A 26,891-nucleotide genomic window follows, 5' to 3' on the forward strand; every position below is an offset into this window, starting at 1 on the left:
AAACATTAAATTATTCACTTTTTTAATAATTAAATAATAGAGTATATTTTTTGAAAAGTTATTCTAAAAAATCTAACGAAAAAAGGTTTTAAAACTACAAATTTTACCACAAAAAGAATTTAAACTTGAGACTAACTCGAACCAATTCAATTAAGTGTAGTTAGATTGGATTAGATGTAATAAAATTGGATTAGATGTAATAAAAAAACTAACACATCTAATTCAACATTTGATTATGTTGGGGATGAATTTGTAGATATTCTACCCATATACATCTCTACTATTTTTCATTAAAACTACATAAAAAAATATTTTACCATGTACAATTGATTATGTCATAAGCATAGACTATCATGGGTAATGCTATGAACGTGAATAACTCCACGTTACAATAAAATAATTAACAATAAAATGCCACAACAAAACTTACTTGTATTTTATAATCTTTTATTATATTTTAACAATTTAAAACCTCTACAATATATATATATATATATATATATATATATATATATATATATATTATCATTTAACATTTATTAAATATTTAAAATCGTCACAAGTTATTTAAAATAATTTTTAAAAATTGTAATTATTAATTATTTTTCAAAAAATAATAATAAATAATTAAATTACTTATTTTACTTGAAATTTTTTCATCAGCTGCAACAAGCATGAAATAGTTAGGTAAGTAACAAGATAGATTAGAATAGTTATGTGTTCCAAAGAGGCTAAAAATAGATTAGAATATGGTGTGCTCAGCTTCAGTCAATAAACATGTTTTTTTTTTATCTTGTAATTCTATTTTCCTGTAACTTGCTCAGAAGAACTCAGGGCGTTACCGTGTATGTATATTATAACGACTTGGTAATTATTATGAAAAAACTTTAATTATTAAAAAATTCTAATATTTAGCATGATAATCATAATTTTTTAAGTTTTAGATAAATAAAAATTTTAAGTATCAAGTAACTCCAAAACTTAATATAATAATAAATAATTTATAATGTAATTATAAATCTTTTTGTAATTTTATAATTTTATTTAATATAATTAATATATATGAGAAATATAGAACACCAAAAATAAAACTTTTGGGAGTATGAAAAAGGTTATAAAATAAGAATAGTAGAATACCAAAATAAGCCTTAGCCCAAAATAAAAGAATATTACTAAATTTAACATGAGAACTTACGTACTTATAAAGATAAAATAAATATATATTAACAAAAGTATGCACCAAAATATAATATTATTTATTATTATTATTATTGTTGTGATCCGATAAAAATATTACAGAAAAATGGAAACAAAGGCTATTTTGGGCCCCTACCCAAATATTGATCTTTCAAAAATAACAAAAGATGTTTCTTTCTGCACTTCTCATTTTTTTGTCCTCACCCATAAAACCAATAAATTCCAAATTATTTCTCATTAAATTTTTTTATAAGAAGATAAAACTAGCCCTGCACCTTCTTCTTTTAATAAATTCAGGATTTTGCAATATATCGGATCCAAAAAAACATGCTTTAAAATATACATTCGAATGAATTAAAGAATATAATTTGAAACATATATCTATAATGTATTTCAAGACTTAGAAATATGATTGGGAATTATGCAATTTGCGGCATAAAAAACCCAAATAAAAAATTAGGCATGAAAATTCCACGCACAACCGACGTTTCTCTCCTCTCTGCTTGAACCATTCTTGCTCACCAATAGCACACACATATTTCATCACCTTCATTCCCCAATCCCCAACCATTCTAACTTTGGGTTTATAAGGGAAAATTCTCCTCAGATATATTTGTTGGCATAGCCCAATTCAACAATGGAGAAGGGCATGAATAAATTGACTACCTATATTTCTTAATACATGCTATTTTAGCATCATGGGGACTTAACCAAAAGTAAGGTTTCTTTAAAAAATAAGTTGACCATTGGGCCTTACGATCAATGTGTTCTTAAGCTGTGCTATTCGAATTGGTTTATGATTAATAAGGTAATCCTATAAATAGTTTATTAATAATAATTTGATTTTTAGTTTTTGATATTTAATTAAGATTTGACCTAAACTATTTGACCAGGTGTTGATTTGAGTTTTGAAAAAATCTTTTACAGACACAGGTTCAAAAAGTATGTGAAACTTACCTTCTCAGAATATACTTGACTGTACAAAAATAATTTTGATTTAAAAAAAATTCATTATCTACAATACATTGTAAAAGTATTTGGAATATAATATTGTGTTCCATTTTCACCTATTTACTATTCATAAAGATGAATTTGCGAGGAGTTTCATGTTCTTTTCAAATGATTTGTGGATGTTTAAGGATAATCATTTGCAGAATGTAAGATCTCGCCACAATGAGAAAATGTAAAAGTAATTGCTATTTATATATGATGTTTTTATTGAAATATCCTAATTTATCTGAAAATTTGTTTGCAAGGCAAATGTTCTTCTCTTTTGGTAATCTTATCTTTTATCTATTATTTTTTTTATTTTTTATTACGTCACTCAAGTTAAAATTTAACTTATATTCATTTCTAAATTCTTTAAAACAAACAATAAAATTTTCACATTCAAATTCATTTATTCAATTCTCTTCACATTCATCATCTCAAAAAATTAAAACAATGATTCTTAATTTTATATCGAGTAAATATAAAAAAAATTAAAAATTATTTAAGAAAAAAAAATCGTAAATTCAAGTTTTGGATTAGATTAATGTCAATCTTTGTTTTGTGTAGAGTAAAAATAATTTAACAAATTAAACTAACATGGTTTATTTATATACTATATCCCTATCAAAATTATATATAATCAGATAAATATAAAATTATATTTTAGTATAAATTATTATTTTATATATATATATATATATATATATAATTGAAGATAAATTATATTAATAGAATATAATTTTACAAACAAATATCTATCTATTTGTAACATTCCAAAAATACAGTCCAAAACTATATAATAGAATAATCACATTAATTAATAATTCAGATCAGTCTTTATACTAAAATAAAACCGGACGTACGTTTACGGCCGAACAACCTTACAAAAGAGTGATCATAAAACTATATAAAATAAGCAAACCTGACCGAACGGTTTACAAAATCAAATATCGAATGGTCATACGTGATATAAGGGAAGGTGATCGAACGACCACCTTACAATTAAACTATACTAATGACCGAACGTCCTACTCTTCAGTCTTCACTTCTACTTCGACCAAATTTTCTTCTTCTAGTGCATCTTCCAACAGCTCGTCTCCTTCTGCTCACATCCACACGGATGATCATTGCAATGACAAGAAGAACGTACAAAACAAGACAAGACTGGAACACAGGGTAAACTTATGTAATTTAATTCATGTATATACATACATTTCACACAATCAAACACACAAGATATATTTCATCATACGGTTCATATAAATCATAATACTAGACTGACTGTCCGGATTGTATGAAATCTGCGTAGCTACAGGCGTTCGTGCACCCGGGTGATGTAGTAACTGGGATGCCCTCAACAGCTGCCACCCGAGGTTAGTCCTATCTGTCCAAAGTACCCCTAAAGACTAGGACCTCCTGCCGTTCCCATACATGACCTACCCTCCTCTACGTGAGGGCGAGTACTCACGGAACATCAGGATGAACCGCCAGCTTAGCATGCCTACAGTCATACTTTACAAATTCAATAATCATCCATGAGTCGTTCCTCCCTGGAACGCTCGTTCAATCCACAACATTTCATTCATCTCATATTTTCTTCATCTTTCGTTATTAATCTTCTCAAATTCATCTTTCATTACCAATCAGTTAAATTCCACCTTTGTTCAAGGATTCTTAAGGACACCCAATACCGAACGTTAAATCCTCACTCAGAACGAGAACGAACATTTGGAACGAGACAGAGAAGTCTCCCATTCCAGAATAGAATAAGACCGAGAGGGTTAATGTCAGATTGAGAAAGAAACCGAGTACAATTGTATACCACAAGAACGAACGTTACTTACAACATGAATCAGTTAAATGAACTGACTCTCCTGAGCTCAAACCAACACTTCAAAGAACATGTCAAGTACTAAGGCTCTAGGTCGGAACCAGTGAATGTAGACACGTCAAGACGTTTAAAGAACCATACTTAGAAGAGTTCACATACAGAAACATAATGCCAGTCAATGACCGAACACGGTAGAGGGAAATTCTACTGAAGTTGGACGAACGCTATTTTCATCAAGATAGATCATACCATAAACGAGTACAAGCGCTTGGTATAAGACCGAGCACTACTCATTTCGAGAGCTTGGTGTGAGACCGAGCACTACTAAACTTATAATAGAAAGCTTACTAAATATAATATAAAATATACAATTGGAATTGTGTTTAAGAATAACTAAAATATACAAATACATATATTTACAAAATTTAAGTTTATTCACCGAATACTCAGCTGCAACTACGCTTGGCCGAACGCTCAAGCACATTATTACCACACGAAGATGCTCGTCCTCAACTAGGATTCTTCCCAAATGAAAGAATCCAATTCTAACCAAGATTACTAAAAATACCGAACAGTCAATGACCGTTCAGTGACGAACACACCCTTTCATAGGGGAAATTTCATACCAGAATTATTTATATTTCAACTCATTTCTTAACATATAGTTTCATAACTTTATACATTCATATCATAATCAATTTTCATATTTCATACCATCCAAACATAGAAATTTCATATATTTCATGCATCATAACATAGCACAATCATGTTTCATATCCAATCAAGTCAACGAACGTTCATGCAACACATAATCATACAAATTAAATTAATAAGCTTCTCTTACCTCTGAGCGTGAATGAACGTCCTAGATAGAATACGGTTCGCCTGACTAAAATATCTTCTACTCTCGACACTCAATAACTCTTCAATCTAAACCAAACAACAGAAAAACCAACAATGGCTCAGACAAGACGACAGCATGCAACCAAAACTTGGTTTGCATGTACCAGAGAACGAACGGCTAAAGACAAGGAAACTTACCAGTTTCAGAACTCGAAACTGTTCGGTTCAAAATGAAGCTCAGGACGCCGAAAATGCTTCTACGGTGCCTGAACGGTGATCGGAGAAGAGAAATGGTGAGTTTTGGTAGAGAGAAGGGGGAACTTTTAGTGAGAAGGAGGAGAAATGGAAATTACCAGAGTTTGAGGAAGAAGAGTGCATGCAGAGAGTGTGATGTGAATTTCAGAAAAATCAGTTTTGTTTAAAACGAACGTCCGCTCCTCTGCTGACACCTGCATTCCACTATCTGATTTCTTACTCCCCTCAGCTTGACACCTAGCGTCCGTTCAGAGGGGTTTGAGTGCATTTTTAATGATTCTGACATTATTACTTCTAGTTATAAAATAAATATACTTTTACATTAAAAAATATAAAACACCAGATTCAATTAAGTGGACTCAAAATATAATCCTCATTCTTTTTAAACATAAAGGCTTAATACCCTATTTTGTCCCCAGTTTCACTCGACAATGTCAAATTAGTTCATCCTTTAAAACGTGCGTCAATTACGTCCTTACTTAATAAAATTTATATCAATGAAATCCCTTCCGTTAAATCCATACAAACGGCGTTAATTATTTTTCTCTCTCTTCTATTAACGCCGTTTGTACGGATTTAACGGAAGAGATTTCATTGATATAAATTTTATTAAGTAAAGACGTAATTGACGCACGTTTTAAAGAATGAACTAATTTGACATTGTCGAGCGAAACTAGAGACAAAATAGGGTATTAAGCCAAACATAAATGAAGTTTACTGTTGTATTGAATGACTTGCAAACAACATGTACCTTTTGGAGAGCCGCCAAGTCGGTACTAAAGAACGATAAATAACGGTAACGGAAAGGAAGCGTAGTCTAAGGTTGACAAATGAAAACAACACAAAAAGGAAGATAAGAATTTTGAGGTTTGAGAATTGAGGAAGAAAAAGACAGAGAAGCAATGTAACTACTATTACTAATCAACCAAACAAAAAAACGAGTTTGAATTTTGCATTCTGAATGCACTTTTTCTACTAACATTAAATAAATAAAAGTCAACTCAAACACACACTTGCCCACCTTCGCACGACGACAAACACATTCAAAAAAAACAAAAACGTTTTTCCAAAGTCATGTGAGTAACACTATTCATCTATCATATATATATATATATATATATATATATATATATATATATATATATATATATATATATATTATGTTTTTTAATTCAACTTATTATAACTTAACTTGCCATTTAGTTAGCCATTACAATAATTGTTCAACTTCAACACACTAATATTTGATTAAATGGAGTATTAATAAAATTAAACCAATGTTTTGAACTCAAATTAACTATTAAACCCTTTAGTTCAAAGTCTGAACTTATTTTGCCACCACAGCTTCCCAATTCACTTCAACACAGACTGATTTTGCTCGCAACTTTGAGATGTTTGTTGATCCGACATATTTATATACACACAAGTTTTTTCACTGCATAAATTGTCGCCACAACAGCTAAACGCTTGTGAGTTCATATAAAACTGAACCTTAAAAGTAATACTAAAAATAATAGTTAAGTGGATATAAAATAATATTAAAGAAAATATATTATAATTCTTTTAAACATAAATGTTCGACACAGTTAAATTACACACTTCCTCCATCATTAAATATAAAATATTGAACACTAATTTACACGATGATTACTTTTATTAGTATCTTTATATTTGGTTGTAATTGCAATATTTTTAAAACATATTTAGTGGATGAATAAAATATGGGCTTATTTAAGAGAGAGAACTGTAAACATGGATCAAAATAAATAAAAGAAAAAGCGTGTTCTGGCATGTATTCCAGGTATTTAAGATAAATGGTTTAGGTTGAAAGGACATTATTTAAAGTGTGGGGGACAAGCTTACTTGAAAATAATTTTATCAAAACTAGAAAAAGATAGAGATTAGAGAGTTGCAACTGGGGCAAGTGGCAGAGTCTCGTTATTATTGGACTTTGTCTCTTCATGCACTATTAATATGGGTTGCAATTTGGGTGTTTCAACTCTTCAATCTAATCAACCTAATGCAACTTTAATACGGGATAAATCTAAGATACAAGTACTATAACATATTTCTGATTATTAATATCTTTTAAGTTATAAAAATTTAAAATGTAAAAAAAAATTAAAGTAATTTTGTATATTTTTTCGTATTACAAATGATAAAATAAAACAATTTTAAAGTAAATGATCTGCCGGTGACTTTACATTGATAAGACCTAAAAATTAAAACGACACGCCAAATTAAGCAATTAAGTAGGCAATGGGGACCGTGGACCATGTTTCATGTTTCTCACGGTTAGGTTTGAAATTTTGTTACTTGAAAACAACGTAAGTAAGCTTTCTGAATTAATTTAAACGAATTCTATGAATTAAAACATTGGTGGCTGCATGTGTATTTCTCCTTTGGTGCCAATGATGCAGCAAGTTGATTAATATAATACTAACAACTTGGTCAGAAAAAGGTTCAGTTTCGTTTCCAAAAGATTCAACATACGTACACTTATCCATTTACCATTTAAATCATCAAAAGTCAATCCCCGTTTATTTATTGCACACAGAGAGAGAGAGAGAGACATACATAAACACTATAATACTATTTATACCTGTTAATAGAAGTAGTTCTTCATTAGCGTATTGGGAGTGGTTGATCAAGAGAGAAGCTGAGAATGGGGGCTTGTTTTTCTTGTGACTCATCCTTCGTATTGAAGCATATCCGTGTGGTTCATATGAATGGTTATGTAGAGGATTTTGAGCAACCGATTTCAGTGAGGCAAGTGATTGGGCACCCTTCAAAACACTTTCTTTGCACTTCCACCCAGCTTCTTTCCGCTTCCTCAAAATCAATGACCAGAGAAACACACCTCCAACCTGGGCAAGTGTATTTCATGCTGCCATACTCGGTACTACAAGCTGATGTTTCTCCGGTGGACCTGGCTGCCCTTGTAAAGAGACTCAGCGCAGTAGCCAAAGCAAGTCCTTTGTCGAGCCAAAATCAAACGCTTTGGTCTTCACCTTCTACGAGTCCTATCAGAGGTGGTCCGGCAGAGCAATATGGTGTTGGTAAGATGAACATCGGTGGAAGAAGCCCTTGCAAAGTACAACCTTGGAAACCTGTCTTGGACTCCATATCAGAGAAGCCATGTCATAGGAGGAGTGAATCGGATTGGCAAGAAAGTTATTGATGGTTGGATAACACCAAGACATATGCAGAGTGGTGTGCTCTGATCGTTGGAAAGATCGAGAAGGATGTTTCGGTTTGCCGAAACATTCGTGTTGGGGGGAATTGGACTTGCATAATGTATTTTAGAGTTTTTTTTTTATCTGATTCTCGTGAGTCGTACTTACGAATGTCTCCGAGGACATGTTATTTATCGAGCACCACCGGATATTGTAAATTTCTAATCGAGATTGTGTTTAAGCTAAAAGTGAGATAAGATACAATAAAGCTAACTTATATGAGTGCATCGTTCTGAATAGATAACGAGAGTGTGATAGAATTATTGCTCTCCGTAACAAACATATTGATATATTTATGGATGATTTGTATGGTATAAGATTCTGTTTTGAGTTTTAAAACGTACAGAATTAGTGATAAAAGCGGAATAACTTTTTTGGTAACTGCTCTGAAACATACAGATACAGTTCTGGCAAATTACAAGGTGACAATTGGAGCGTGAGGGACAGGCTTTTTGATGGGTGAACAGTTCCAACAACCCTCTTCTTTGCTATAAGACACCACGAAGTGTTTCGGGGTCCAATTTTCCCCCTTTGCCTCTCTTTCTCTCAGAAGCTCCCTCTGTCTTTCCTCCACAATTTTCTTTGCTTCTCTTGCTTTCTCCCAGTCTTTGTTCAAGATGGCTTCGCTTAACTCACCCCAAACAACGGCTGTTTCTGTTGGCCACACACTCTGATAATGTACAACACAATTTCATTCAGGAACACAGCATATTCAAATTTCAGCAAGACAAATTCAAAAAAGATTAATTCTTTAAATTATTTTTTTTAATATCATAATTACGGAAAGTGCTGCATACCACTCAGCATTCTTCCTTGACTTCATAAAGGAAGGATCACACAAGCAAGTGAAAAATACATGGTTTTTACCTCTGGATTCACCACAATAGGAGCTTGAAGCCCCGAAATAACTTCTCTTGCATCATATATCACTCTTTCTTCAGCGTTAGATGTACTTTTTACGGTTACAGTTCTGTCCCAATGACCTTCAACTTTGTGTAGAATCTTCTTAGACAATGAATCATAAATTTTTCCTTTAATCTGTCTTCGACCTCCCCCAAATCCAAAGAAAGATTGGCTCATGTAGTTTAATTCTGCCACAAGGCCTGTTTCTGGGCACCTTATACTGAGATTGCCGACCCATTCAGTCCCAGGGATGGGAAGAATTCTGATAAGTAGATTAGGAGAATTCATTTCATAGGTCTCTCCGTGATTGTGAAGCTTCAACGATCGTTTGCCATGCACCTTAGTTTCTATTGAAGTACCTGGAGAGAACATTGAATTGAAGCAAAATGAAGAAAGAAAAGATGTGATATAATAAAAAGAATTATACCATGGAACTTTGAAACCGGAGAGTGGCACCATGTGATGTCAATGTTTTCGTTGTGATCAGTGGCATAGAGGGCAGATACAGGAGGGTGGTGTGAAACCTGCTCCATTAAGAGATTGAGGTTTCGTTTGGAAACATGATGAGTCTCACCAAGAGTGGGATTGTAGGGTGCAACTCCAAAGCTTAGAGGGCGTGTGGTAGAAATGGTCCATGCCACAACGAGTACAAGTCTATCTAGTGGAGTCTTCCCACTGTTAATGTTGCTCAACAAATCTGATGCTGTACAGTATATAGATTCTGCATAGCACTGTAGTTGTGACTTTGGCATGTTCAGCACAGGTGGCAGCTGTCGTCCAATACACATTCAACAACCAAAGCCAACTATCATTTTCGATTACTTTTCATTTTTATATTAAAATACACCTCTTTCTTTATTTCTACTTATATATCTATTTATCTATTTATTTATGCTTGACACCGAATCAATGAAAATACTAATGTTAAGTTTTTTTAAGTTAAATTCACAAACTCTATGAGACAATCTCTTAAAATAATTTTCAGTTTATATTTCAAAAATTACATAATAAATTTATTTATAAAAACACAAGTTAACAAAATCTTAATTTTGTGATTTTAAAATAATTTTAAAATATAATATTTAAATAACTATTTTTAAGATAATTTAAAGATAAAATATCATAACTTGTTAAATAAATTACTTTTCCATGATAGCATTTTTTATTGTTTAATTTTTGTAAATCATAAGGATGTCATTATGCTTGTGAAAATTAGATAAAATTAGATAAGACAAAAATTATAAAATAAAAACTCATTATAAAATCATGTTTTGTAAGAAATTGTTTAACAATAAGTATTTCTGATTTTTTCCAAGTCAATTACCAATTCCTTTATGCTTGTGAAAATTGGATAAAATTAGATAAGACAAAAATTATAAGATCAAAACTCATTATAAAATCATTTTTTTGTAAGATTGTTTAATGACAAGTGTTTCTGATTTTTTCAATTGGGGCTACAGTAGGTGTTTCTGATTTTTTCAATTGGGGCTACAGTAGGGATGACAGAGAAAAGATTGGAGTGAGAAAAATGAAAGAGAAAGGGTTGAGAGGAATGAGAGAGGTGAGTAAGGGTTTGGGGGTTTCTTTTTTTTTTTTAGATTATTAAAATACCCTTAACCTTACAACTTAGAATCCATGGTATATAAGGATATTTTTGTCTACTAAAATCCGGTACACATTGCTAAAATGTACCAACTGAAAAACACGCGTACGCGCGTTAGAAACCCATATATATATATATATATATATATATATATATATATATATATATATATATATATATATATATATATATATAATGATTTCTCTAATTAAGAATGTCAACTTACTCATTTAAACTCCACACTTATATTTTTTATTGAGTTTATTTAGTTTAGAATAAACACTAAAAGAAAGTATTTTGAGACTTTATATCTTTCAAGAAAGTAAAATAAAATAATGATGGTTATATAAAAAATTTGATATAAATATTTGTACTGTGTAGTTATTTTGCATATAGATTATATTAATTTACTTTTTTCGTAATTTTAAAATATAATTAAGAAAACAAAAATATAAAATATGTACACTAAAACAGAAAAGGATAATTATTTATATATTATTGTAAATAAATAAATAAAATAAATAAGAAATGATATGAAAGCAAATAAATATATAAGAAATAAAATTGAACAATTGGTTATTTAATAGAATAACAATATATAAAAAAGTAGAGAACAAATATTTCAAAAAAAATTGTAATTTTATTAATTTCATATGAAATAAATTATTTAAATTGTATTTATAATCTTTTATATCACTCGCTTTACATAATACAAACAAAATATATAAGGGTAAAATAGTCCTTTCGAAAATTGTAATTTATTTTTATTCATAGTCTTCTATACGCTCTCATACTTCCTACCAAATCAATGAATTTAATTAGCATAATCATACTATACACAACCTCAAACAGACTCTTTTACTTAAATCCTTATTTTAATTATCAATGAATCTTATTTTTTAATCATTTAATTTCTGTATGTTTTTTGAAGTGATGTAGAACCCTAAACTTGCCTTGAAGCATGAGAGATCAGATCCTTGGCGCATATTCTTGAAGAGACTTAATATGCGTTGCAGAATATTTGGAGTTTCGCAATGCTCGTCTGAGTTTGTTTCGCCTTCAAGTGTTAATGGTTTTGACAGCACGATTTTTGTCTCCTACAGAGATATAATAACTTTCATTAGTATAAATTAGTAAAATGACTTAATAAAATTATTATTATTATTATAAAAATAAATATAAATATTTTTTATTTATTTTTTAGATGATTTTATTTATTTAGTAAGTCATTCGTATTTATTTCATTTTAAAAGATAATTAAATTGAAATAAAACAATAACTTGAAGAATTGAAATTAAAAAGAAGAAATGGAAACAAAAAAAAAAATCCATTTATATATAAATTAAAAGTCTAAAATTAGTGGCTAACGTGAACTTGTAAAGCGATGTAATAGAATTAGAAGACGTGTATATATGGTTCACGTCAATCTTAATAATGCATTAAAATGAATGTTCCCCAACCCAACCCCACACGAAGGTACTATGTTGAAATCATAGTTAAATATAAAGTCTTCGTAAACATTAATGAGCTTCTTAGGTTTTGGTAACAAATAATTTCTCACATTGGATCACGTATAAAACTTGTCATGTGCTTGCATGGAGTAACCAACAACAACAATAATATATTATTATTCAGTTAATACGTGCCTCTATCAAAGTTTAGCAATCACATCAGATAATATAACTTAGCATAGCTCATCGTACACACTTACTTCAAGAGATCTATTAATGGATAGTCGTTTAAAGAAAAAACTAAATGTATTGAATGATACGAGTTAAATAATCTTTTAACTTTTATTTTGAATCTGTATGAAATTTTATTACCTCTGTATCTAGTTATAAGACAAATTTATCACTTTCATTTAATATTCTTATTTTCACATAATAAAGATTTTTTAGAATAACCCTCAAGTTATACTTATTGACAATTATGTTTACGTTTAAAGATAAATTATTTTTTATTAATAACATTTAAATACAGTTTAAAAAAATTAAACTTACTAATATTTAAGTGCACAAGAGTTAAATCCTTTATTTTGCTTATAGGAGTATTCAAATTCAAAGGTAGTACAACTTTTGAAAAGAAAAATAATTGAAATAGTCTAATTTCATCAATTAATGCATTACTTTAAATGAGAAAGATAGAATTAAATTGAGGACAAACCAAGAAGGAAAATTTAATAATTTAATGAAATGTAAATATACCGATTAATTTGACTTTTTACATGATTAAACATATACCGATTATCAAAAGCAAACCGTACATCCCTTCCAATCTTTTCTACACACAAAAAACTCTCATTTTCCTTTATTCCTCAAATCATCTCTCACAAATATTATCATTTTCATTTCATTTCATAGAAGTTACTCTTTTCTCTGTCTTCTCAAATAATAAATTTGTAGAAGTGAATACATGTTATAATTACATCTTTGACTCTTTTCTTGTACTTGCATCTCATAATAAAATATGTCCAACCACTGTGTCGGTATAAGTTTTTTTCACCAAAATAAATAAATAAAAATTAGATTTTAATATAATTTTGAAGAATTTATTTGTTATATTTTTTAATTGTTTCTCCAACTATTTTTTTATGTGTAATAAAAAAGAAATTGAGTATAGTTGAAAAAAATATATACATTATCTTAAAATTTTAAAAACAACGTAAAATTAATTATTAAAAAATTATCAATAAGTTACAAGTATTCAATAAAGTCTTCTATTTTAATTGAAATGATTTAAATATTAATTAACATTTAGAAAAAAAAATTTAGTCAATAATTAGATAAACAAAGAAATGCATTATTTTCATGTAAACTTTAAAAGGTATTCTGTTACAAAACAAATATCACATGTAATTACATAACAAAGTAAAGCATATTTTTTTCCTTTTTAAAATGATAACTAAATTCGGCTATGAATATATTAAAGAAAAATATAACATGAAAATACTGGTGTCTCCAAATAAGAACGGAAAAAGGACAGATAGTGAGAGAAACATTGAACACTTCCAAAGTGTGGGACATGTATTAATGAGTGATGATTTTTTTTTTCAAATTACTAATAGTATATAACATGTTAAATCAACCATAAAAAAATATCTAATAAAAAAGTAAAACTATCATACAATTCTTCGGTAATAATACATGTAACATTGAAGTGTTTGGTTAATATTAGTAAGTTCTTGAATATTGAATTTTTCCTAGTTTAAAAATTTTCACTTTTTCTCAAGAAATTATTATATTTTAATAAATATTAATTTATTTGAGTGTCAGATGGAAGTATTGGTGTCAAAATATTAATGCTCAAGCCAAAATTAAAGTGGAGTGTAAGAGAATTTCTGAAAATATGTGCCCAATGCATGCTTTTTATGCTTTTTGGTCTGACAAGTTGCAATTCTATGGCTTTGGAAGCTTATGATGGTTTTGGAAACTTATAGGTGTCTGCAATTTAAGTTTTTTTTTTCCTTATATTACAATAATAAATATATCTATTTTTTTAAAACATATATGCTAAGACGATTTAATTTCTCTTAAATAATTAATTTAAAGATTAATTAAAAATGAAATTAATATTTAATATTGAAAAGTAAAAATGTCTTTCAATTAAAGATTAAAATTAAAACTCGCTATCTTTATAACCGTGATTGTCTTAAAGTCTCTTAAAACCTCTGTACAATAATATTCCATAGATTTTTTATAAGTTAAAATGCACATGAATATTATTTTTGGATCATGTTTGATAGATGAATTAAGGTGGTATATTTAGTGAAACAAAATATTTTTAAGAAAATTTTATCATCTGCCTTATTATGGCGACTTAAACTAAAATTAATTTCTCTTCTCTCAACTATTGTTTTCTCTCTTCTCAATAGAAGAATAATTTTACTTTTGGTCTATTTTTTCTTTGTTAAACAAAACATTATTTAAAGAGACTGGTTTGTAAATTTTTTAGTGTTCAATAGAGTTTTTGATATATTTGAAGTCACAATTAATAGATCATTTTCAATAGAAGATGTTTCTTTTTTATCTTCATACATAATTAATTGGTTTAGTTTCTCAAAATTGTGGTGACACAGCACAGTTTTTAATAAATTTTGCTCTATCCAGGTATGGCGGAAGTCCCACCCAACTACCATTAGCGAACTTAAGAAAAGGATATGAAAAAAAAAAACCCGAGAGAAAGAAGAGATGATTATTTTGAGTATATATATCGTTAGTTTTGATTATTATTTATGAATAATATATAATTGGGATACTGTGTAGTTCTGTTAATTTTGAAAAACTTAGCATGAATATATGAATGTATATGAAGTTATGGAGATGCGAGAAAAAAATAGAAAGAGATTAAGTGAGAATATACGTACCATTTATCTGAAACTTGATGAACTAAACTGATACGAACAGCAAAATGAAACAGAAACTTTTCTTTTCTTTTATCAAAGTTGGTGTGTGAACATAAGAGGAGATCTTGTTCGGTGGAACAAGCTAGAACTCTGAGTTCTTTCTGAGAGAAAATTAATACAGAAACCAGCCAAGATTTAATAGAATTTTATAATCATCATTTTTTCTTTTTCTTTTTCTCATTTTATCAACATAAATTGAATAAATAGAATAATTTAGAATGGGGTCCTAATAATAAATCAAGAGGATGTTCATACAAAGACTGATCATTTAATACAAGGACTGTAGTAGTTGGTAGTTGAAGATTAATTAATTGGATTTACCATGGAGCAGTAAAATTGGATGAACTTCTTGCTGTTACATGCATCAGGACAGAGAAAAATAAAATTATATATATATATATTTTTTTTCTTTTGAGAACTACAATTATTAATGGAAAATTTTATTAGACATCTTTATTAATTAAAAATAAAAATAATATATAGTATATAAATAAATATAAAATTTATTTTATAAATTAAATTTCATAAATTTAAGTTATATTTAAAATCTATTTGATATCATATATCAAAATTATATAGAAAGATAGTTTATAACATATAAATAAATAAAACTCTCCTCTTTGAAAATATTTAATTTTAAACTATTCAAAAAAATTAGCATGGAATTAGCTTGTAGGAGATATATGACTCTCAAATAAATGAAGAAAATATAAATATTGTCCTAAAATAAGTATGTAGGTAAGGTTTAAGGAATACAATTTCACGATAGAAAAGATATTTTTATTTATGGTTAGATAATTTATGTTGAAACATATATTTTTTTTCTCCTTATTCTTTTAATTCATATTTTAAGTTTCTTTGATCTAATTCAGAAAATAAATTTAGTTTAAAAAAAAAATAGATGATAAAAAATCTTTAAGTGATAAAAATTTTAGGACAAATTCTCTTTAATAAAGAGAGTACTCTAGAGAACTATCTCCTGAAACATATACGAGAAGAACTCAAAAAAGAATATTTGCAATTCAAAATATTTATGACTAAGATAAAATATCAAAACACATTTCTTTGAATTTTATAATGTTTCACGAAGAAAGTAATTTAAAGAATATGAACATAATTAAAGAATAATTTAGAAAATTAAATAAGTTGTAATTTTATTTTAATTGCAGACAATTTGTTTTTGTCTTTAATTTTTCAAGTTATTTTTGAATCTGATGTCTTTGGACTTTCTTTTATGGTTTTTTAGATGTTTGAAACATTTGTGTCTGTATATTAGGACATCAAATATATATGTAGACACTTTTGAGTCATAATATATACATTTACATTTTTTAGAAAGGATTCTTATGGTTATTGGATTAGAATTTTCAATTTTATCAAAGATTCACATCTTTGTGATAAATCTTCACCTGACTTATCAATATGCTAGATTGTGACGTCCCTATATCTTTTTCTTGTTGCATGTTATTCTTTAATTTATTTTTGTTGTGTTTTTATTTTTGTTATACTTATTGAGTATTCAAAATTTAGCCATTTAAATTATGGTATTAACCAAGAAGATTATTAATTTTCACAGATGCATGAAATTTATTTATTCGAGGAAAATAATATTTTCACACCTACATATTTTCTAGAAAACTATTTGATTTTTTTTAATAATAAAATATTATATTTAGATGATGATGATAAATATAAATAAAATTTTAAAATGAAATAATTAAATACATATGGTGAATTCTATAAAATATAAAGTTGAAGATATCATATTTCTTTTGATTAAATATAGTGATGATGATGGTTTTAATATTGGCTTTCACCTAAAAGTATGTTCTTTTGTGACAACAAATTGGAGTAGCTAAGCATTGGTTAGAATGTGTTTTTGACATTAATATTTTTTATTCGAAAGTCTTAATTTAAACATTTAGACTAAAATTCTAGATCTCGAAAAGATTAAGAAAATCAAATATCTCTTTTTAAAAAATAGAATGAAAATTTTTTTAGATTAATAAAATATAAAAAATAAAGATTGCATTAACCTTTGATTCAGGTTATATTTTTACAATTTTTTCATAAAATTGTATAAGAAAAAAATTAAAAAAAAATGAAATTAACTTCGCATTAGTTAAAAATGAAATTTTAGAAAAACAATATGAAAACATTTACAATTTAAAATTCTTAATAAAAACCTTATATTGGTCCAATAGAATTTTTACAAAAGTTTATATTTAAACTAATTTCAGTAAGTAGTGTTATGTGGTAAAGTTTGTTAAAGAAACCTGATTGATAGAGGGTTTAGAACACGTGGAACTTATTAGTATGGGAAATAGAAGCTACGTGGAACTTTCTTCAATCTCACATTTTCAATATTTCACATTAATTCCTCACCTTCGTTCATTGTGAAAGTTGCATATTCACGTGCCATGCATGTGCCTTCATCTTCTCCCATTTCCAACACTAATCTCATCACACAGACATTATTCTTTCAATTATTTTTCTTCTTTCTGTACCAAATTGGACAGTTCATTGTTGATTTCATGGCAAGAATTCAAAAGCAGTGTCTGCTTCACTTATTGCTTTTCATAACAACCATGGATAGATGACTTTCACAATATCAAACCACCTTGTTTTAAAACACAGATGCAAATGATGCAATACGACGTTGTTTCTCGGAAAAGGTGGTAACAGTTTCGAAACATAAAAAATGTTTACAAGGAGATGATAGGGGCATTTGGGACCGAATTTTCAATTGGGGAACAGTTCCAACCCTTTTCTTTGCTGTAAGACACCGTAAAGTGTTTAGGAACCCAATTTTCTCCCTTTGATTCTCTTTCTCTGCGAAGCTCTCTCTGTCTTTCTTCTATACTTTTCTTTGCTTCTTTTGCTTTTTCCCACTCTTTGCTTAAGATGGCTTCGCTCAACTCACTCCAAACATGAGCCGTTTCCGTTGGCCACACACTCTGCATATACAATGTACAACACAATCTCATAGTAAGAAAACTATTCCACATGAAAATTTTAAAAAATGATATTTTCTTACATATACGTGATACATGATAAAAATAAATTTGGGATTGTTTCTAATTTTGTTTTAATTTTATTTTTTGTTGTTGTTGGGTTTGGGTTCTTTAGTTGTAGTGTTTATATTTTTTTTTATATGTTGTTGCATATGTTTCTATTTATATTGTTCTTGGCCAGTATATTATACTCGGTCAGTATTATTCTGTTTTTGGTTTTATTTTTCTTTGTAACGAGTTCTGCTGCACAACTATTTAAAGGTCTGGGCAATTCAATGTAACTTGATAAGGCTGATCACATTATAAAGTAGTGAAATATATATGATATTTGTTACCTCTGGATCCTTGACAATAGGAGGTTGGAGTCCTGATATAACTTGTTTTGCATCATAGATCACTCTTACTTCTGCACTGTCTGTATTCTTCACTGTTACAGTACTGCAATAACCCATTTATGGGAATCATTGGATTAGCGACACATCACAAAAAGTAGGTGCAAGGAAGGTACGTAGGTTTTGATTTCTGATCACATACAGATAATTAGTTAATAAAACTTCAGAGTGGGATACCTACCTTTCCCAATGACCTTCGATTTTATACAGAATTTTCTTAGATAATGAATCAAAGATTTTCCCTTTAACCAGTCTCCGATTGGTCCCAAATCCAAAGAAAGACTGGCTAACGTAGCTTAATTCTGCCACGAGGCCTGTTTCTATGCACCGGATAGTGACATTTCCAATCCAATCAACTCCGGGTACTGGGAAAATTCTGATAAGGAGATTAGGAGAATTCATTTCATAGGTCTCTCCATGATTGTGGAGCTTCAACTGTCGTATGCCATGCACATGAACTTCTACTGAAGTACCTGCATGATTCATTTTGTTATGCACATATAAGTATTTCTTTACTAATTTTAATTCAAAGATTTTAGTCATTGCTAAATTTAAGAAAGACAAAGAATTCCAATTATTATGGAAATTGACATTTATTTTACAAAATAAGATATATACGTTGAAGAAGTTAAATTACCAGTGAATTTTGGAGCAGTAGAGTTGCACCATATAATTTCTATATTCTCCTTATAATCAGTTGCATGGAGAGCAGACACGGGAGGGTGATGTGAAACCTGTGAGAACAAAACATGTGTGTATGGAGATTTGTTGCCACAGGGTGATCAAGATAATAAGGTGAGAATGAAAAAACACAGTGAGTATATATATATATATATATATCTATATATATATATATATATATATATATATATATATATATATATACAGTACCTGTTCCAGTAAGACATTGAGGGTTCCTTTGGAAACATGGTGAGTCTCACCAAGAGTGGGGTTGTAGGGTGCAACACCAACCCAAAAGGGACGCACTGTAGAAATGGTCCATCCTACAACATTTATGAGTCTATCCAATGGCGTGTTGCCACCGTTGAGGTTGCTTAGGATGTCTAATGCTGTGGAATATACTGACTCTGCATAGCACTGAAGTTCTGACTTGGGCATGTTGAACTCAGGTGGAAGCTGCACCGATCAAGTACATTAATCAAAAATGAAAATTACTTCTCAAACATGTTATCTAATATACTATTTACAACTTTCCATTACATCATTAGATTTCAAATTAAAAAGCTTTTTTTATAATGAGTTATATGGAACTAAGGATCTTGCCCAAGCAATCTAAACAATCCATAATGGGAAGAAACTATCCCTGGATAATGTTCATTGTGCAATCCTAGCTAATCTCAATCAATCTTCATTTAACAGTACAGAAAAGGTTTAAGCTTCCCAAAAATGGCCAATAAAATAGAACTAACTTATATGACATGACAGATATGAGAACTGATGAAGCTGATAGAGTTATTATGGTCGTTCGTCATCATCTGATTGTTGCCGCTCGCCGTTCGTCCTTATCTGGTTATTGTCGCTCGTCTTATCGCTCGACAGGTACGATCGTCATCGTGCCTGTCGTTCGTTCTGCTCGACAGGGTCGCTCGACATCGTGACTGTCGCTCTCACTGGTCGACAGGAACGCTCGTCCTCGTGACATCGTGCCTGTCGTTCGTTCCGCTCGACAGGGTCGCTCGACATCGTGACTGTCGCTCTCACTGGTCGACATGAACGCTCGTCCTCGTGACATCGTGCCTGTCGTTCGTTCTGCTCGACAGGGTCGCTCGACATCGTGACTGTCGCTCTCGCTGCTCGACAGGAACGCTCGTCCTTTGCTCTGTCGTTCGTTCCTTTTCCTTTGTTGTTTCCGTTTGCCTTCTTTGTATCGATCGTTCCCTTTTAGGACGTTCGGTCTAGGAAGCCTTTTTACTTCCTGTATATATACCTTTACCTTATTTTTTTTTTTTAGTTCAATTTTTCAATACAATTCTTTTCTTCTTTGTTCTCTGGTTCTCTTTCTCTTTTTTCTCTGTTATCTTACATGGTATCAGTAGACAAATACTTTTCTCATGGCTTTCTCCAATTCTATCGCTGATCATCTTTCCAATCCTGCCAACCCTCTGTTTCTGCATCCCGGTGAGAATCCCGCTCTTATTCTTGTTACTCCTCTTCTTTCTGATAACAACTATCAACAATGGCGCCATGATATGCTCGTTGCTCTGGAAACCAAGAATAAAGAAAAATTCGTTCTTGGCACTTTTCCTTGCCCTGCTGATGATGATATTCTTCACGAAGCCTGGAAGCGTTGTAACAAGATGGTGATTTCATGGCTGACACGATCCATGCCGCTCCCTATTAAACAATCTGTTATGTGGATGGAATCTGCCTATGAAATCTGGTTTGATCTTCTTCAACGCTTTTCTCATGGTGACAAGTTTCGTATTGCTGATCTTCAAGAAGCCATTCATTCTTGCAAACAAGGTGATTCCACTGTATCTCAATATTATACTCGTCTTCAAATAATTTGGAAAGAGCTTTCTCTATATCAAACCATTCTTGTATGTACCTGCCATTCTCCCTGCAATTGTGGATTGTTAATCAAGATTCAACAAGATCGTAATGATGATTCTGTAATCAAGTTTCTCCGTGGGTTAAATGATGAATTCTCTTCTGTACGTTCTCAAATCATGCTAATGGAACCCATGCCAAATCTTACCAAAACCTTTTCTTTGATTCTTCAACAAGAACGTGAATTTCATAATTCGTCCTCACAAACTCCACAAGATTCTATGGCCAATTTCAATTCTTACGATCCTCAACACAAACCTTATAAAACTGATCGTTCTGGTACTTTTTCTGGTCGTGGACGAGGACGTAATATTAAATTTGGTGGTCGTTCTAAGTACTGTGATCATTGCAAAAGAACTAATCATACTTCTGATAATTGCTGGTTCAAATATGGTCTTCCTCAAGGTTATAAACCCGTCATCAAACCTCATTTAGCTATCTCCAATTCTTCTGCCAACATGACTAATGGTGATTTACACACCTCTACTGATAATTCTAATGATGATTCTTCTGCTGATAAAACTCAACCTCAATACACTTTTTCTCAAGATCAGTATAACGCCATTCTTAGTTTGTTGAAACAATCTCAATCTCCTACTACTAAGGAGACCAGTGTTAATCAATGCACTCCACAGTCATCAGGTTCTTTTTCTTCATTTAATATTTCTTCTTGGATTATAGATAGTGGCGCTACTGATCATATATGTTCTTCTAAATTTCTTTTTCATTCCTTGCATCCCATTACTCCTATTTCTATACGTTTACCAAATCATAGTTTTGTTACTGCTGAATTTTCTGGCACTGTAAATTTAGGCAATTTGATTTTACATAATACTCTTTTTGTTCCTAACTTCTCTGTTCATCTTATTTCTATTTCAAAATTATTACATTCAAATAATTTCTTCATTGTTTTTCATCAAGATAGCTGTCTCATTGTGCAGATGGATACTTACCAGACGATTGGAGTAGCTAAGAAATACAAGGGCCTTTTTTATCTTCTTAGTAATAATGTCACAACTACTTCTGAATTGAATATTTCTCATTCTGCCTTTCATAACAGTTCTAATAATTCCTGTAATTTGTGGCATATGAAACTTGGACATCCTTCAAATAAAGTTCTTCAAACTTTAGCATCTCAATATACTGATATTTCTTTTCAATCTTTTGATGTTTGTGACGCCTGTGCTTTTGCTAAACAAAAACGTCTTCAATTTTCTGTTAGCAAAACTAAATCTTCTTGTTTCTTTCACCTAATTCATGTTGATATTTGGGGTCCCCTCTCTATTTCTTCTATTGATGGATACAAATATTTTTTAACTATAGTTGATGACTATAGCCGTTTTACATGGATCCTTCCTTTAAAACAAAAATCTGATGTTAAAAACTTACTTCCAAACTTTATTCTCTTAACTGAAAATCAGTTTTCATGTAAACTTAAAATTCTAAGGTCTGACAATGGCAAAGAATTTTTTCTTAATGACTTTTACTCTACTAAAGGTATTTTTCATGAAACCTCTTGTGTTGCTACTCCTCAACAAAATGGCATTGTTGAAAGGAAGCATCAACATATTCTTAATGTTTGTCGTTCTTTACTTTTTCAATCTAAAGTTCCTAATATTTTCTGGTCCTATGCTGTCAAACTTGCCATTCACATCATTAATAGACTTCCAACACCTTTTCTTCATAATCAATCTCCTTATGAATTAGTTTATTCCATCAAACCTGATTTTTCAAATCTAAAAGTTTTTGGCTGTTTATCTTACTCCAGCTCTGCCACTGCAGGACGTACAAAACTTGATTCCAGGAGCAATAAATGTATTTTTCTTGGGTATAAATCTGGAACCAAAGGGTTTGTACTGTATGATCTGTCTTCACACTCACTTATCGTTTCTCGAAATGTGATTTTTCATGAACATATTTTTCCCTATAAAAATTGTTATACTTCCCCTTCTTCTCCTACAAATGATGATAATTTTGATGTTATTCTCTTTGATTTTCCTACTGTTCTACCTTTTTCCACTGCTCCAAATCATTCTCCTTGTAACATTCCTCACCCCACTGATAATATCATTACTCCTACTGTTGAACAACGAATCTCTCTTAGAAATAAAACTCGACCTACATATCTAGATGACTATTACTGTGGTATCACTTCTGCTATTCAACCAATTCATACTACCCCATATCCCATGCATTTGTTTCTTTCTTATAATAAATGTTCCTCTAACCACACTTCTTTTTGTCATAATATTTCTGCTCAAGTTGAACCTTCTTCTTTTAAAGAAGCTAGCAAGTTTGAATGTTGGCAACAGGCTATGAATTCTGAACTTGCTGCCCTTGAAAGAAATCAGACATGGACTTTGGTTAATCTTCCTATTGGAAAGAAACCTATCAGTTGTCGTTGGGTATATCGTATTAAACACAAACCGGATGGCTCTATTGATAGATATAAAGCTCGTTTAGTGGCAAGAGGCTTCACTCAAACTGAAGGATTGGATTACTATGAAACTTTTTCACCTGTTGTTAAAATCACTACAGTTCGGCTCGTTCTTGCTCTTGCTGCCATCAATAAATGGTTTCTCCATCAATTGGATGTCGACAACGCTTTTCTTCATGGTGATTTATCTGAAGAGATATACATGAGGCCTCCTCCTGGTCTTCGTTCTTCTGCTCCCAATCTTGTCTGCAAACTTAACAAGTCTCTTTATGGTTTAAAACAAGCAAGCAGGAACTGGAATCATAAACTCACATATGAGTTGGTTTCTCTTGGTTTTAAACAAAGCACTGCTGACCACTCTCTTTTTATCAAACATTCTCCTACTGCTATCACTGTTCTTCTGGTATACGTTGATGATATACTTCTTTCTGGAAATAACCTTTTTGAAATCACCAATGTCAAAGATCATCTAAACAACAAGTTTCACATCAAAAATCTTGGAGATCTCAAATTTTTTCTGGGTTTTGAAATTGCTAGATCTCAAGCTGGGATATGTATTAATCAAAGAAAATATTGTCTTGAATTAATCTCTGAAGCTGGTATGTTAGGTTGTAAACCTGCTTCTACTCCTGCTGATCCTTCCATCAAACTTCATGCTGATGAAGGCACTCTTCTTACTGATCCTTTTTCTTATCGCCGTCTCATTGGTCGTCTTCTTTATCTAACTCATACACGGCCCGACATTACCTTTGCTGTTCAACAACTCAGTCAGTTTATCTCCACTCCTCGCCAACCTCACATGCAACAAGCCATGAGAATTATTAGATATTTAAAGAATGCTCCCGGTTCTGGTCTTTTATATGCTGCTAATAATTCCTTCCGCATTCACGCATATTCTGACTCTGATTGGGCTACCTGTGCTACCACTAGAAGATCTATCTCTGGTTTTTGCGTTTTTCTTGGCACTGCTCTTATCTCCTGGAAATCAAAGAAACAAACAACCGTTTCCAAATCTTCTTCTGAAGCTGAATACAGGTCTTTGGCTTCATTAACCTGTGAATTACAATGGCTGCAATATCTTTTACAAGACTTGCATATATCGTGCCCGACACCTTATTCTGTTTACTGTGACAACAACTCTGCCATTCACATTGCCAAGAATCCCACCTTTCATGAACGAACAAAGCATATTGATATAGACTGTCATGTCACTCGACAAAAGCTTCAAGATGGTCTCATCAAACTTCTGCATGTTTCCTCTACCAGTCAAGTTGCAGATGTTTTCACTAAATCTCTTTATCCTTCTCCTTTCAATATGGTTACTTCCAAGCTAAACATGCATAACATTCATGTTCATCTTGAGGGGGGATGATAGAGTTATTATGGTCGTTCGTCATCATCTGATTGTTGCCGCTCGTCGTTCGTCCTTATCTGGTTATTGTCGCTCGTCTTATCGCTCGACAGGTACGATCGTCATCGTGCCTGTCGTTCGTTCTGCTCGACAGGGTCGCTCGACATCGTGACTGTCGCTCTCACTGGTCGACAGGAACGCTCGTCCTCGTGACATCGTGCCTGTCGTTCGTTCCGCTCGACAGGGTCGCTCGACATCGTGACTGTCGCTCTCACTGGTCGACAGGAACGCTCGTCCTCGTGACATCGTGCCTGTCGTTCGTTCTGCTCGACAGGGTCGCTCGACATCGTGACTGTCGCTCTCGCTGCTCGACAGGAACGCTCGTCCTTTGCTCTGTCGTTCGTTCCTTTTCCTTTGTTGTTTCCGTTTGCCTTCTTTGTATCGATCGTTCCCTTTTAGGACGTTTGGTCTAGGAAGCCTTTTTACTTCCTGTATATATACCTTTACCTTATTTTTTTTTTTAGTTCAATTTTTCAATACAATTCTTTTCTTCTTTGTTCTCTGGTTCTCTTTCTCTTTTTTCTCTGTTATCTTACAGAAGCATATATTTTGAAACTTTTATTCAATCATTTGTGAAGGAGTTTGATGAGATGAACAAACTAAGGACATGTCTCTATATATATATATATATGTATGTATGTATTAAATGATGATGTAGCTTACCTTGAAGCAAGAGACATCGGATCCTGGGCGGACATTCTTAAAGAGACTAAGTATGCGGCGCAAAATGTGTGGAGCTTTAGGGTTTGTTTCCTCATCTGATTGCCTCTCCAATGAGAATGGCCTTGTGAGGACTATTTTTTTCTCCTACACCAACACATGCCCAGAAAACAAAACGTAACACACTATAATTTGTGAATGAGAGAAATAAATCTGTGTACTTACTTACCATGTATATGTATGTTTGTATCTTCAACAACTTGTCTTGCAGATTTCAGAAGCTAGCTAAGCTGAACCTGATGAAGCTTGAGCTGAATAGATATGTTGATTGAACAAGTGGTAGCTAGCTACTCTACTTGCTGTTTTTATTTATATCATACCTACACTCTCTGGAAAACCCTTAATTTGCCCTCCTCCTCTACGCTACCTACTGCTTGATAATTCCTCACCACCATTCTCTGCAAATATCAGTATATGCTGCCCATCTCCATTTTTATGAAAAAAATTATTGCATAAATAACTCATATTTTAGTTCTTAAGTATCTAAATATTGCAATTTATTCATTAAATTACTTCTTAAACTTTATAACCTAATATCAAATTAGTATTTCACATACTTTAGTAATGACATTGTCTCACAAAATTTAATAGTAAAATGTTGAATAATCATCGATTTATAATCATGAACAAGAAAATTGAATTTGTCACTCGCTTTAACAATCTGTCGGTGTTATATATGTACTTCATCCGTTTTTTTTTTTTGTATTTTAGTGCTATTTTACAGGAAATAATAAATATAAAAAAAATATTTTAATAAAACAATTGTATAGCTTTTCTATTTTACTTTTTTTTCTCTATTTTACACTATACATATATATGTGTAAACTATTTAAAAATTAGAATTATTATAAATGATGAAGATATATACTAGAAAGAATAATAAATATGGTTATCAAAATTTTAAAAAAAGAATAGATAAAAAGAAGAATGACTCTTGCTAAGGTCGCATTCATCTTTTATTTTGTATATTAAGGCCTTGTTCACTTGAGTGGATTTGAGGGAGAGTAATTGAGAGGATTTGAAAATAATTTTTTTTTGTTATTTATTTGAGTCAATTTGGAGGTAAGTGAGAATGAATTTGAAAGT

At 31.0% G+C, this 26,891-nt stretch overlaps 3 protein-coding genes across 3 annotated transcripts; 1 reads left to right on the top strand and 2 right to left on the bottom strand.

Moving 5' to 3' along the window:
- Nucleotides 1-7,701: 7,701 nt before the first annotated feature.
- On the top strand, nt 7,702-8,577 carry LOC124826675 (uncharacterized). Its single transcript, XM_047299572.2, has one exon. It carries the CDS (start codon nt 7,782-7,784, stop codon nt 8,295-8,297), a length of 516 nt encoding a protein of 171 aa, XP_047155528.1. The 5' UTR covers nt 7,702-7,781; the 3' UTR covers nt 8,298-8,577.
- A 48-nt stretch (nt 8,578-8,625) lies between these two features.
- Nucleotides 8,626-15,442, bottom strand: LOC124826674 (oxysterol-binding protein-related protein 4C-like). Its single transcript, XM_047299571.2, has 5 exons — nt 15,222-15,442; nt 11,812-11,955; nt 9,683-10,025; nt 9,220-9,614; nt 8,626-9,022 (listed from the first exon to the last, which is right to left on the bottom strand). Exons 1-5 carry the CDS (start codon nt 15,222-15,224, stop codon nt 8,768-8,770), a joined length of 1,140 nt encoding a protein of 379 aa, XP_047155527.2. The 5' UTR covers nt 15,225-15,442; the 3' UTR covers nt 8,626-8,767.
- Nucleotides 15,443-17,965: 2,523 nt separating this feature from the next.
- Nucleotides 17,966-26,200, bottom strand: LOC124826670 (oxysterol-binding protein-related protein 4C-like). Its single transcript, XM_088109396.1, has 7 exons — nt 26,177-26,200; nt 25,749-25,892; nt 19,558-19,803; nt 19,304-19,400; nt 18,848-19,139; nt 18,610-18,712; nt 17,966-18,217 (listed from the first exon to the last, which is right to left on the bottom strand). The coding sequence occupies exons 1-7, from the start codon at nt 26,198-26,200 to the stop codon at nt 17,966-17,968; spliced, it is 1,158 nt and encodes a 385-aa protein (XP_087965522.1).
- Nucleotides 26,201-26,891: the final 691 nt, after the last annotated feature.

This window comes from Vigna umbellata, chromosome 1, assembly GCF_029865625.1.
Source record: "Vigna umbellata cultivar VRB3 chromosome 1, Vumbellata_1.0, whole genome shotgun sequence".
Classification (NCBI taxonomy): Eukaryota; Viridiplantae; Streptophyta; class Magnoliopsida; order Fabales; family Fabaceae; genus Vigna; species Vigna umbellata.